Raw genomic sequence first — 15,763 nt, 5'->3', positions numbered from 1 at the left:
ACTTCCGGGCCCACTTGGTGTGTGCTTGGGCTGAGCATTGAAGCATTTTCGTGTAGAGACTCCTCTTGGAGTTAAACGCCAGCTTTGGTGCCATTTTGGGCGTTTAACTCCCATTCTTGTGCCAGTTCCGGCATTTAACGCTGGGAATTCTGAGGGTGACTTTGAACGCCGGTTTGGGCCATCAAATCTTGGGCAAAGTATGAACTATCATATATTGCTGGAAAGCCCAGGATGTCTACTTTCCAATGCCGTTGAGAGCGCGCCAATTGGGCTTCTGTAGCTCCAGAAAATCTACTTCGAGTGCAGGGAGGTCAGAATCCAACAGCATCTGCAGTCCTTTTCAATCTCTGAATCAGATTTTTGCTCAGGTCCCTCAATTTCAGCCAGAAAATACCTGAAATCACAGAAAAACACACAAACTCATAGTAAAGTCCAGAAAAGTGAATTTTAACTAAAAACTAATAAAAATATACTAAAAACTAACTAGAACATACTAAAAACATACTAAAAACAATGCCAAAAAGCGTACAAATTATCCGCTCATCATTGATCCTCCTTCTGATCAGGAAGTTGTGGGCAGTAGATGGGTATACAAGATCAAGACTCGCTCTGATGGCTCTATTGACCGTTATAAGGCCCGCTTGGTTGCTCAAGGTTGTACGCAAGAGTATGGTATTGATTATGAAGAGACTTTTGCCCCTGTCGCTCGTCTTACGTCTGTTAGAGCTCTTCTTGCCATTGCCGCGGTTAAAAGATGGTCTCTCAGTCAGATGGATGTGAAGAATGCATTTCTTAATGGGGATTTGAAAATGACAATCTATATGAAACCACCTCCAGGATATCCTTGTCCTTCTAATAAGGTTTGTTTCCTTCGCAAGGCACTTTATGGACTTAAGCAAGCTCCTCGTGAATGGTTTGACAAGTTCAGCACTACCATATGCAGTCTTGGTTTTACTTCTAGCCCTCATGAGAATGCGCTCTTCATTCGTAAAAGCGAACGTGGAGTTGTTCTTCTACTTTTGTATGTTGATGACATGATAATTACTAGGGATGATGTTAATGGTATTTCTAATCTTAAGGCCTCACTTCACCGTACCTTTGAGATGAAAGATCTTGGTTCTCTCAACTATTTTCTTGGTCTCGAGGTCATCTCCATCGATGATGGCATATATCTCTCTCAGGCTAAGTATGCTTCAGATCTTCTTGCTCGTGCTGGGATTACAGATAATCGCACTGAGTCTACTCCTCTTGAGCCTAATGTTCGATTTACCCCTATGGATGGCACTGTTTTGGATAATCCGACTCTCTATCGACAGTTAGTTGGCAGTCTCGTCTACTTGACTGTCACCCGACCAGACATCGCCTATCCGGTTCATGTACTTAGCCAGTTCTTGTCAGCTCCTCGTACTACTCACTATGCGGCAGTTCTACGCATTCTTCGCTACATCAAAGGCACTCTCTTTCATGGTCTTTATTTTTCTGCCCATTCCTCTTTGTCTCTTCAGCCTTACTCCGATGCTGATTGGGCTAGTGATCCCACTAATCGTCGTTGTACTACTGGTTACTGTTTGTTTCTTGGCGACGCTCTCATTTCTTGGCGTGCTAAGAAGCAAACGTTCACTGCTCGCTCAAGCACAGAAGCTGAGTACCGTGCCCTCGCTGACACCACTGCTGAAGTTGTCTCAGTTCGTTGGCTTCTCGAAGATTTGGGTGCTCCTCAGTCGTCCCCTACTGATGTTTTTTGTGATAACCGCAGTGCTATTCAGATCGCTCATAATGATGTCTTTCATGAACGCACCAAACACATTGAGCTTGATTGTCACTTTGTTCGGCAACGTATCCTTATTGATGTTATTCGTCTCATTGCTGTTGGAACACTAGATCAGACTGCTGATATCTTTACGAAAGCTCATCACCCGACTCGTTTCCGGACTTTGTTATCCAAACTCAAGTTGGTATCCTTAGCTCCCACTTGAGTTTGAGGGGGATGTTAGGGGGGATGTTAGAGAATCATTAGCATCAATTAGGATCAATTAGTATCGTCTATATTTATATAGTATATCTGTATATTAATTATAGGATTCTATACCTTTATTACTCTGATTTATTTAGCACCTATAAATATTTCTTGTATATTATACCTTTGATCACACTGAATAATACACTCTTCATATTACTCTCTTAGTCTCTTGTTTCTAACAATATAAATAAAAAATTTGCAATTAAGAACAAAGAATATTAATAAAAATTAAAATACAATTAATAAATTAGTAATATAATTTAAAAAAAGTAACTGTGTAATATATTACTATTTGATATATGAGTGAATTATTAGACAATAAATAATAACATCCTTAATGTACAAAAATAGTAATTTTTATATTATAATTTTTTTATGTAAAAACACTTAAACCTACATAAAAGAATTGCCAAAATTACATGATAAGTAACCACAAGAAGTGACATCAAGTCAATAAGGATGACTAGCAGATTCTTTATAAAAGTTAGTCAAATGCAATTATTAATTAAATTTAAAGTGATGACAAACTGAATTTCCTATTACTAAGAATTTACTAAAAAATATTAATATAATGAATTTCACAATAATGAAAAATTAATTTTAAAAAAATATTGCATCAAATCTTTTTAAGACAAATAAATTCATGACAAACAAACCTCTAACTAATTTAACATTAAAACAATATTTTGTATAAGTGAATAGAAACAAATAAATTTTTGACTAATTTAAATTTAAAAACAAATAAATTTTTGACTAATTTAAATTTAAAAACAAATAAATTCTTAACCAATTTGACAATGATAATATGAATATATGACACTTATCACTTAAACGTGCCACCTAAGCAATTTTCATTACGAATTAACAGTAAAAAATGACGGAAAAATCATGTTATTAAGGAACTAGAACTTAAATGAGTCTTTCTCTGTTAGGGAACACTTCGTCCTTCGAAATAATGCCGAGAGATTGAATTGGGTGTTCACTCAAGGTCAAAGTATTAATGTTGGCCTAAAAATGAAACATAAAAAGGAAAAGCAGAAAATTAAAGAAACATTACTACTAGATTTAGTCAAAAGAGAAATTGGATTTGAGTAGCACGATAAACTCCATTTGCACTTTCAAATGTTCTCGAGTTTCTTTCACATTCATATTAGGATGAAAACCATACTTTAAGGCAAATTAACACCAAAGTTTCTTCAAGCTGCTTCTAGCTCAACTTGTGAACCATACACCTTACTTAGCACCGAGTCACATGTCTAAGTTGTTGAATTATTTCACTCCTGATTTTCTTTCGTTGTTAGATCCTTTTATGATTCTGATCTGTAGCAACATCTAGTTGTTCAAAACATTCTTGGTGAAGAATTTGCTTTGCAGTGAAGATCAAGCAGTAAAATCACCACATTAGACATCAGAAAAGAATTTAACCTAAAATCTCAAAGCCAGAGCTTAACATAAGAAGCAAGACATAGATTAATTGATTGATTCCTTAAGAACTCATAAATTCAAATTCACCATCAATAGTCAAAGATCACATTTGGTTGCAAGTTTATGCATAATGCATACCAAGCATAAATCATGACAAGCAAAATTAACAAAAATAACGTGGTGCAAAGCACATGTAACATACCCTTTTTCATCTTCTGCATATTTTATTTTTAACATTATCATAGAAATACAAGGCTAGCACCCTCCTAGTAGAACGAGATTGGAGTGAAGACTTAACGGTGAGTCATGACTGTGGTGCAGGTGGGCGTCGTGGAGAAACTCCTCTCTCCCAGATCAAAGTAATACAATCAGTTCGCCAGTGATACCATTCCAAGGTTTTGGGAAGTAAAGCATCAAGATTAATCCATCATGGTTCTCGAGGTAAAGAAATCAAGCCGGTTTCCTTAGTTCTCTCATTCCAAGCTACAAGTACCAAGTAGTTATCCACAGACACATAATAACCAAAGCCATACAAAAGCGCATCATAGCTAAGGTAAAAGCCATCATCGTGAGGGAAAAAAACTAATATTTTGGATTAACAGTCAGAATGGTCCTTAAAAGATTAAGAGCAACACTACCGTTATTTAAAGAGCAATCCTTTATATTAATATATCTATTTAATAAATCATCGCATCAAGATTGAAAAAGTAATAAATGAAAGTCCATTTTGCATTAATCAATACATACAAAGATCATCAAGAACTTACTCATAACTGCAAACTTGACTTAACTCTGCGTCGAACTCGTTTGCCTCTAAGTCCTTCACGACGGCGACGCTTGAGTTGGTGTATTTCACGCTCATCCATTTCGTTTAGAAAACTAGTTGATTTGGGCCGACCTTTCATATTGCGCTTTGACAAGGAGTTCGGCTGAATTCTTGGGCCATTATATACTGGCCATGTACTTTGATGCCCCACCACCTCAAACTCTTTCTCATACAACTTGCAAACTTTATCAATCCTATAAATATCATTAACATAAACTTCCCAATTGATGTTTTGATTGGAGCAGCACGCAATTACATGAGGGCATGGATATCGATCAGTTTGAAAATCACCACAGTCACAGTATCCATGCCTTAAATCAACTTTTAGTTCTTCCTTGCTTGATAGCTCTTGAACATAAAATATCTCATTTTCACTTATAAATGCAGTAACAAGTACACTTTCAGCTGCGAGCTGGTTTTTTTGTAGGCGTGTCATCAGCATTTCTGAGAAAACATTTCCCGTATCTTTTCGAGCATATACCTCTCTACTTTTGGAAGCAAACAACTCACACAACCGAAGGTATGTTGCTCTAACCAAGGCTGCAATGGGAAGATTACGAACCCCTTTTAACACAGAACTTATACATTCAACAATTCGTCGTCATATGTCCATATCGGTGTCCACCATCAAAGGCTTGAACCCACTTTTCTCGAGGAATTTCATCAAGCCACTTGGTATATGCATCGCCATGTTGACGCATTTGCTTGTAGTGGTAATTATATTCACGCTCAGTCCTTGAATACCCTGCAAAACAAGATGTAGTTGGTTGAGATATTTTGAAAAGATCATAAGTCACAAACAAAAACAAAATGTATGTTACCTATGCTCACAACAAGTCGATGCAAGTAGGGCTTCTCAAATTTCCTCAAGAAATTAGAAGCTATGTGTCGAATGCAATACATGTGAAATGCTTTCGGTGGTGCCCACATATCATGACATCGATTTATTGCTGTTTTAATTGACTCGTGGTCATCAGAAATGATGGTAACCCCATCCTTCATCACTACATGCTTACGTAGGTTAAATAGAAAAAAATACCATGCATCTACGGTCTCATCATCAACAATTGCAAATGCGATTGGCAATAGACTTTGATTGCCATCTTGTGCAACTGCAACCAATAAAATCCCTTCATATTTTCCATGCAAATGTGTCCCATCTACCTGGACTATTGGTTTGCAATGTTCAAACGCTTTTATGCAAGGCCCAAATGTCCAAAACAATCGATGGAATAATCGAACATTCGGCAACAGCTCAGTGCCATGGTAGGCTGGTAGTGTTTCAAGTTCAACAATTGAACCATGAACAATAAGAGACAATGCTTCCAACCATTTCGGCAGAATTTCAAATGAGCCCTCCCAACTACCATAAACATTTTCAATTGCCTTTTGTTTTGCCAAGTATGCTTTACGGTATGTTGTTGTGTATCCATACCGAGATTGAATCTCTGAAATCACATGATTTACATTGAAAGATGGATCATCTCGGACCATAGGCCCTATATGTTGTGCAATCATGTCAGAATCCAACTTTGTATGGTCTTGAGAGACCATCTCTGAGTTACAGGTGTGTGGTCCATTGTATCTCCTGATTTCCCAAACATCCTTATTCTTTATGAAACTGACCCTAACAAGCCATTTGCACCCTGAACCAAAGTACTTGCACTTGCAATAAAAAGTTGCTGGTTCTGACTCATGAACTTTGTAATCCACTGATTTAGATAAACTGTAATTTTTAATTGCTTGTACTACACCCTCTTTATTCTTGAATAGCATTCCAACACACAATTTACCATTTGCAGCATAATTCTTACTCACATTTACATACTCTGGAAACTCAGGGGCATGCATAGCTTCAAGATCTAAAGTACGCATGAATGGTACAGGCTTGAATGGATGCTCAATAGCCACTCTATTTGGTACATTCTCCTCATCTTCACAACCATCAGTATCATCTGCACCATTGCCACCACTTCTATGTTCTTGTTCTAAGAAATTATCAATTTCACTATTGTTAATTTCACACTCTGTACCTCTTATTGGAAATGGGCTTGGCTTAACTTCTTCAAGTTGCTGGCTTGTAGGAAAATATTAATTAAAAACAAAAAAATAATATATTAGTGAAAATAAAAATAAAATGTAAACAACAGATATCATTATTCACAAGAATAAAAAAATTATAGAATTCTGTACCCAAAAAAGAAAACATAAAAATAACATTCCACAAGAACATCAAAACATTAATGAGACAAAATAAACTATAACTCACTGGATATGAACTAGGAACTGTTTCATCACACTGATGGTTAGCTGGAGATACACACGGAACTGTTTCATCGCGCTGCTTGTTAGCTGAACATGATCTCAGAACTGTTTCATTGCACTGCTGATTAGCTGGACATGATGTCGAAACTTCTTCATCACACTGCTCTTTGACCGGACATGAATTGGGACCAGCTCCATCGTCATTGGCTTTAGCAACATCTTCGAACTCTACATATAGCTCAATGACAGTAATGTGTGGTTGAAACTGTCTATATGTCATACACAGTAGTCTCATATCATTGTCACTGCTTATTTTAACTGCTTGATATTTTATATTTCCATTAACAATTGATATTGGACACCTGTATATTATTTTCACCACTTCCCTTTTACTGCCGCCATTTATATCTTGACAAAGACCAGCGTTTAGTTCCACGAAGGACATGGATTGGGGAATTGTGAAAAATGTTGGTTCATCACATATAAATGTTACACCTTCATTTGTGGCTGTACTAATGGAACCATCAAAATACACAATAGCAACAATATTGTTGCTAGTATCCATTCTTTCCTCTTCTTTTTTACTTGTAAACTATTTTATATCTTTTCATCCCTCTTCCAACCTTTTGTTACTTGGATTGTCTCTCTTATTGTTCCAACCAACTGCTATTTATCAACCAGTGCTGCAAACACATCACGAAAATATTAGAACACAAAAAGGTCAACGAAATAACACACAAATGGGATTAAATCCTGATCATATAACTGTTTTCTAAGGCTTCTTAAGGTTGCCTTTGGAGAGAGAATTTTTTTTTGTCCCTACTTTCAGAAAGCAGGAAAATACAAGAACTTTCTATCTTTGGGACAGAAAAAATTTGCACAAGTTATATAACATATGATTGAACAAGTTATCATCAAAATTAAAAATCAATATGAAAAAGTACCGTATAACAAATTGCATGAAACCAATAATGTAGGTAGTTGTTTCTTTCTTCTAAGGAAAGAATAGCTACTAAGAAACATTTCGGCTAAAGCCAGAAACTCCATGAGCTTGCATTGTAAGAAACAACAACGAAAAGTACAACATGCAACTCGTGTTTTGAAAGATAAATTAATAGGGGAAAAAGAAATTCAGAATGCTATTAATAAGAAAACAGTTTTGAAATATCACAAGTCGCATGCAATGCGTCACCGAAAATTCCAGATGGAAAAATTGAGGGAAAAGAAATTACAAGGTTTTCAAATATTGTAAATAGAAAAAGGGTTAGTAGATTACGGAGTCAGAAGCGATGATGGTTCTTCGCTGTGTGTGTCTCTGGTATGTACTATGTAGATAGCGAAACCCTACTGAACTGAAAACCCAACTCTTTCTTTCTCTCTCTCGAAGCTTCGTTGTTAACCGTTAAAGCGCAAATGGCGTGGAAGCTGATGCACCTACTGAGATGATGATGTTTTTTGAGTAATTTATATAGAGTGTGCGGATTAAAATTAGATATATATTTTAAATTGAATTTGATTACATACATATTTTAATTGATGTTTTATGTAAATTGAATTTTATACTTATTTTTAATATAAATCGAATTTAGTATATGTTAAAATCACATGCCAAATCAAAACAGCAAAATTTGGTCTATGTAATACATAGTAAATTGAATTTATTAAATTCGCTTTATTCTTGATAAAGCCTATAATAAATCGAAGCTATTAAATTTGATTTACAAAAGAGAAACTCAAAGTAAATCGAATCAAATAGATACGAATTAGTAAGAGATGCTAATTATAAAATTAAAATCAATTAATTTAATTTAGTTTTGGCATACTCTATATAACAATTCGAATTAGTTTAATACGATTTACATCTCCATTTTATTCCTTCCATAATACCTTATGCGAGAGAGAAGTCTTAGACTTTTAAACGATAAGATTCAAAACTATGGATATAGCATCAATAAAGATGTTAGTATATGAAATTTTTTTCTTCAAATTAAATTAAAAATATTAACAATACTTAGTAACATAGAGTATTTGATTAGAAATGTTAGTTGGAGTATTTGTTAGAAGTTTGTTAGAAATTTTAAATTAGAAATGTGGGGGATAATAATGATTTAGGATTGTACATTAAAGTTTTTTTATTAGAAATATTCGTGTTAGGTGGATTTAGCTTTAGTGAGAATTTGATTTTTATGAATAAGGTTAATATATTGTAAGATTATAATTTTAGCTATTGGTACTTTTTCTAAAAGGGTATATATAATTTAAAATTCGTTTAATGTATTTTTTTGTTAATTACGTAAAGTTTATTATAGTTCTTAGTATTTTTTTTATCATTATGCATTCCACCCAATGTTTTTTTAACATGAGGAGGCTTCATGGTATATCTCTGGACGACCAGATCATACGTACTTGCAAATGGCTGAGTTATACTATCATGTGAGACTCAACGACCACTGATGTAGGTTAGATGAGCCGTTAGTTAGTACTTTTGTAGAGAGATAGCATTCAAAGACACATACTTTTCATATGTCATTTGGGGAGTGCACAATTACGCTACTAGATGTAGCGTACTAGTTTGCCTCCCGATAGATGGAGACTATGTTAGTGAATGTCTAACAAACTTTGAAAAGTATATCGAAAGCGGCTAACTTGCATGGACTTAGTTCGAGAAGCCACTGGGTATGTTACCTCCTACAGACTGTATTGACAAGTTCACTGTAAAGTGTACTTGGATCCAGGATACATTTAGTGAGCTTCCTCAGGATGCACATGAGAATACAGTAAGGGGATATTGCTAAGTTCCTGAACTTGATGACCCACCCCAACTAATTGGACTACTTCTCACTAGATCGTCATCGCTATCCTCATCTATCATGGCAGATTCCACATCATCGTCATTCCGCAGTACATCCTCCATGGGATTCGGTTCTCTACCCTCCCCTGGAACTGGGATCATAACATGAGTATCTGCCATCGTAATTGCAAGCTCACCAAAAGATCGATTATCTCCAATTTCTCCATTATTAATGCAGTTGAGGTCAACTACATACGACAGAGATGTCACCAAAACTACTTCTGGTGCAATTACAGGTACAGATGAAGAGGCAACAACAGAAATTAAACTAAATACTTCTAGCATTGCTATACAGATTGAGGAATCCGATTCAATCTTCTTGAACTAGAGACCACGTCTCCAAGCTTGGCCTCATGGATTCTGACCTCAGGAAATTAACAACGACAGTAAAACAAAACTTGCAAATCTTCACTATATATTACAAAGGAGTCGTACTTCGCACCATCTAGGACAACAGAAATCAAAATCCTATAAAATAATTTCTCTACCTGTTCGTGCCATTAACTCTCAATTTCTGGGTTATAGTATTCTGAATCTAAGCAAAACTTGTAGAAGGATTAATAAACACTCTCAATAGATCTTTACCAGTAAATTTTATTCTCTCTCGTATTTTGTTTTTAATCGTCTTTCTGTAGTGCACAAGAACTAAAAAACTATCATCACTAGCCATTATGAGTGCCACTCTTATGAAGAACAACTTTCTAGTTGTATTTATATATAGGCTATACTCGTAACTAAATCGAATTAAGTAAATTCGAAATATTGATTTCGAAATCTTAGCTAGTAATTCGAATTAATTAGATTCGACTTATCTTGGAGCAACAAGTTTAGTAAATCGAAACAAATTGTATCGATTTATTACTGACTACCTTCTTCTATAAATCAAACTCATTTGATTCAATTTACCATTGTTGTGCGTTGTCAAAAGCTTATGGCTAGTAAGTCGATTCTAACTGTGTCGATTGACTATGCCAGAAGCATGAAACAGACTAAATCGAATTCACATTAAAAAGATATAAATCGAATTTAATTAATTTAATTTATATAGAAAATAAAAAAAACATACATATAACCAAATTCAATTTAAGACATTTACATACTTCACCCTATTTTTTATTTAATCTGTTTTGTTAAGAAATAATTTTTCAATAACCAAGTATCAGTTATTACCAAAATAGTGAACAAATAAATATTAAAGACAGATAAAAAAATTTAAGAAGGAAATAACATATTAACAAAAAAAGTTGGTTCCAACATTATTTATTTATTTTTTTTCTATTTTTCTACTTTTTCCCCTAAGGGGTAAGGTTTCAATTAGAGTTTAATTCATTAGTAATTGCTCTGGTATTTTTTAAAAGTTAAATGAGAAATTATTCTCTTTGTTAATTATTATGTGATAAGATTGTACCATTTTATATACTTCTAAGTTCTAACAGATAAAATAACCAGGCATTTAATCAAATCTAATACATATTTAAAATTTGAATAAAAATAATTCCTTAATAGTTTTTTATAACTAAAAGAAACATAAAATATACATAAAATTCAAATCTCATATCCAAGCAGAATGGCACAGAAATTAATTTGGTTATGGATAAAAGATTAGTGATAAACTAGTATATGGATGCATGGTGTGTTGTCCACAATTGTAGACCTGCGTTGATCAGAAACCTGCAAAATGCATGTAACGTTTTGCAGGTGTTGGAATCAGAAAAATACAGGCCCTGCAAAACATAGGTTGCGATTGGTGAGGGAAGGGAACCAGCAAGCGAAACGTGCCCTGCATGCCGACAGGAGCAGGTGTTGACTAATTTGGGATTGCGCAAAATGCAAGATGCGTTTGTCAGCGCAACAGAGCCAAACGCATGTTCTGTTTTGCAGGCTCCCTAGCTGCATGCGCGTTCTCAAAGGGTGTTCAGTTTGGTCCTTATAAGCGAAAAACGCAGATGAAAGGGAAGCAAAGTAAAAAACTAGTTACTGAAGCAAAGTGAGAAATAGTTGAAGGAAAGTGAGGAAGCAAGAGTTAACTGGGAAGGAGCTTGCTGAAGAAGAACTGCACAGTATAAGAAAAAAAATGGTGCGTGACTATACCAAATCAGAAGAATATATTATTAAGTATTTGTATCATCCTCAATTTGTAAGTAATTTTTTTTAATATTTAACAATAAATATATAGATTTATTCGAATTTTATTTATTTGTGTTGTAATAAATAGTATTAGGGTTATTAATACTAGCGGCTCAACAGGCACTATCGTGCCTGTTCAGCCGCTTTTCTATTGTTTTAAAGAATTTAATTTTTTTTGTTAATATATTATTTACTTTTCAAATTTATTAGATAAATATTTTTTTATTTTAATATTGACGTGATCTTATTTATATCATATTTTGTTGAAATTAAAATTACTATAAAACACTTTAAAATGTTAAACTATAAAACCACACAATAAAGAGGTAATATAAAATCGTCATAGTTTAAAGTTCTAGATAATATATGAGGTGAAATATTCGATAGAATAAATTTTTATTCTCAACTATTCTAAAATATACAAAAAGCATTTTCAGAATGATAATGCTTCTATTGTATTTCTTTAAAAGTTTTGAATGCCGTCTATTAATTTATAATATTTTTAATTTAATTTTTTAAATTTATATGATAAAATAACGATATGATGAAGTTTTTGTCCGCTAAAATTGTGAAAATATTTTGTAAAAATTAGTTTATTTATTGTACTTTATTTTTTTTGGGCGTTTATATTATATTCCATACATTATTAAATTTTAATTTGATAACTTTTTTATCATCAAGGACTTATTATTTAGTTATTGTAATTTAATTAAGATTTATTTTTCATCACTAAATGATGTTATGTGTATTACGGTTATTGCCATTTTTAATGTGCCTCACAATTCGAAAGAATTCGTGGGGAGGGGTCATTTCAGTTCATTTTTCGATCTATAACAAATAGCTTCAAGAGATGATAGAATTTATTTGTAGTAGAATTTTTTTAGTTTGTACTTAAATTAGTTATTCAACAAAAATTTATCCGGTAACTCATAAAAATATATACAATGTTATCTATATTTTTAATTTAAGGATTTTTAGTTTAGTTACCTATTGACTTATAATATTTAATATAGTGTTTTGATATTTTTTAAAAAATTAGAACACATTTTGCTATGACCAAATTTTACTATCTATTAAATTTTTAATTGGGTAAAGATTCTATAATAAAAAGGATCCATATAATTTATACAATACATTAATAAATACATGAGATAAAATAAGACATATTTTTGTACTATTTTACAATAGTTGTTATTTTGTGTTTAAGGTAGATCTTTTCTAATTTTACTATTTAATTTTAAAAGATATATGTTGTTACCAAAATTTTATTACAAAGTTATTGTTATTATTAGTCTTATGAATGTATTGCCTATTTAAAATTTATAATATTTGTTAATTATTTGTTTTATTTTTTTTATTATAGGATTCATAATTTTGTTTAACAGATGGCATTTTATATAGTAGTACACAATATCAAACCTCTTAATTTATTCAATACAAAAAATATTTTAAATGAATATTATGCGATGAAGATAAAATATTAAAAATATAAGTAGAGTAAGTGAGTACTAACTTCATATTTGCATGGCTTTTAGTATTGTTTGTAACTGATTCATTATAAGAGATTGATTGAGGCATTGAATTAGTAGCAATGGTGTATGTCTCGACCTACACTAATACAAAAAAAAAAACAAACTTAATATATTTTAGATTATCTTAAAAGAATTAAAACTTAGTTCTCAGAAATCAAATAAAATCGCGTAAATTAAGTTAATTAATTTTGTTGATCTTCTATATTAAGATTTAATGTATAGGCAAAATGACTTAAAACGACGTTGTTACATGTTTTGAATATATAGGGTACTAACCAGTTAAGACATCACCACATCTTTTACTTGAACAACTTCATTATAATGTGATTTCAGACCTATATTTTTAAAGAGCAATACAGATAATAAGCATAATTTGAATTCATAAGATTAAAATAAATTAGTTATCATGATTAAAGTTAACTTTTATGTCGCGTATAAAGGTGATTTTAATTATTTTTAATTTGTTTAATTTTATTCTGAAACAGAGAATATTTTAAAAATAATATTCTTCTATTATATTTTTTTCATTGATTTTTTTTTAAAGTTTGAATATCGTCCATTAATTTGTGATATTTTTAAATTTATTTTTTTTAATTTATTATGATAAATTAACAATATGATGAGTATTTTGTCCGTTAAGATTGCAGAAATATTTTTTAAAAAATAGTTTATTTGTTATACTCTAATTTATCTTTATTTTTTGTATTTATATTTTAACATTTCACATTAGGAATTTATTACATATTTAATATTATTAAATTAATATATTTTTTAATAATAAATAATGTTACGTGTCTCATGATTATTATTATTATTGGCTGATATAGTAGTATTTTTTTATAATTGATATTTAAGATAGTTATTCAATAAAAATTGATTCAGTAACTCATACAAATATGTAAAACTTTATCTATGTTTTTAATTTTAGAATTTGAAAATTATATATCCAATCACTGTTTGTAATATTTAATATAGTATTTAGATTTTTTATAAAATTATGACCCATTTTACCGTGATCAAATTTTGGCATTTGTTAAATTTTTAAATGGAAAATAATTTTATAATAAGAAGGATTAATTTTTATTTATGCCATGTATTTAAATACATGAGATGAAATATCAATATTCTTGTATTCTTCTTCTATCATTATGTTTGTATTTAAGTCAGAATTCTCCTGATTTTATTTTAAAATTATAAAAAATATATATTATTACCAAAATTTTAAAATATGAAAATATATAAATTAAAATAGAAACTAAAAAAATTAAATTAAAGTATATTAAAAATCATTATGTTACATTAATTTAACACAATATATAAATATTATTTTGATAATAAAATTATTATGTTTGACAACTTTTTATAATTATCTTATAACGTAGTATTTTTTTGTTTAAAATGACTTCATTTATTTTTTTAATATGAGAATACAAATGCATATTTTTTTTATTTTTAATATTTTATCTCAAGCATCTACATTAATTTGAAACATAAATATATTTTTTTAATAAATTTTTATAATAAAAGTTTTAGTTAAAGAGTACTCGATACTTCCTTTTATAATTTAGAACATTAAATTTATTTTCATTTTAGAGTTATTACTTTGTAAAATATATTTAATCATTCAAATTTAAAAATATACATGATAAAAAATAAGCAATATGTTAATTTTTTTCTCTTTATTCTATTTGTTATTATTAGTTTTATGAATACATTGTTTATTTTAATTTTTTAATTATTTATATACTATATGATAAAGATGAAATATTAAAAAAATTATTATTTTGTCTACTAAATTTATTTTATAAAATAAATTATGTAAGGATATACTAAGTCTAAAAAAAATTGGACACTAAATTCTAGTAACTTTTTGTATTTTTTATTAAAGAGTGCTCTGTTATATATGTAATTTTTTTTAAGTTAAATAATAAGTATCAGAAATATATGAATAGTGTATATTAATTTAATTAATTTTGTTATAGAATACCAACCAATTATGTTACTATGACGTCTGTTATTTGGACCAACTCCATTATCATGCGCTTTCAATTCTAGATTTTTCAAAGAGTAGAAACAGATATTAAGCAAAAATTGAATTTATAGCCGAAAAAATTAAATTATCATAATACATGTTAAGTTTTTTGTTACCTGAAACAAAATGATGATGATGATGATGGGTGGCTCTTACCATTTGTCTAATTGTAGTTAATTCTGTACTTGACAATGGATTTGGAATAGGAATTATATTAGTTGATATAAGACGCAGAAATTTTTGTTATTAAAAGTGAATCGGTATTTAAATAGGAGTTATATTAGTTTTTTTATTGAAAGTGAATCAACTTTAAATTCTGTCGTGAGTTGAAAGTGAATCAGTTTTAAATTTGTCGTGGGTTAAAGCCAGTTTTTGAAAAAATAAAATAAAATAAAAAGAATTGAGTATGTAGTAGCGGTTTTTTTATTGAAATCTATTTTTAAATCTTGTCATAGGATAAAGCCAATTTTTAATAAAAAGAAAACAGGGGTAAAATAAGAAGAAAAAATTGGATACCACAATTCCATATCCCATTATATAGGGAAGTGCTACGTAGCCAAAAAAAGAGTATATTATAGATATAGTACAAACTAAATTTCACTCTCATGATAAGAGAGTGTACTCCACTTGCTTATCAATAATATACTTATCACCGTTTTTTCTTCTTCATTCCTAAAATTAATTT

The 15,763-nt window shown here is 30.9% G+C and overlaps 2 protein-coding genes across 2 annotated transcripts; both read right to left on the bottom strand.

The window, feature by feature from the left end:
• Positions 1–4,212: 4,212 nt before the first annotated feature.
• LOC107458413 (uncharacterized) lies at positions 4,213–4,713 on the bottom strand. Its single transcript, XM_016076620.1, has one exon. It carries the CDS (start codon positions 4,711–4,713, stop codon positions 4,213–4,215), a length of 501 nt encoding a protein of 166 aa, XP_015932106.1.
• A 137-nt stretch (positions 4,714–4,850) lies between these two features.
• On the bottom strand, positions 4,851–7,942 carry LOC110272366 (uncharacterized). The gene is made up of 4 exons (XM_021127693.2): positions 7,813–7,942; positions 6,541–7,219; positions 5,093–6,344; positions 4,851–5,016 (listed from the first exon to the last, which is right to left on the bottom strand). Exons 2-4 carry the CDS (start codon positions 7,099–7,101, stop codon positions 4,859–4,861), a joined length of 1,971 nt encoding a protein of 656 aa, XP_020983352.2. The 5' UTR covers positions 7,102–7,219; positions 7,813–7,942; the 3' UTR covers positions 4,851–4,858.
• Positions 7,943–15,763: the final 7,821 nt, after the last annotated feature.

Source organism: Arachis duranensis, chromosome 7 (genome assembly GCF_000817695.3).
Source record: "Arachis duranensis cultivar V14167 chromosome 7, aradu.V14167.gnm2.J7QH, whole genome shotgun sequence".
Taxonomy (NCBI): Eukaryota; Viridiplantae; Streptophyta; class Magnoliopsida; order Fabales; family Fabaceae; genus Arachis; species Arachis duranensis.
This window is presented reverse-complemented; position numbering and strand designations above follow the sequence as displayed.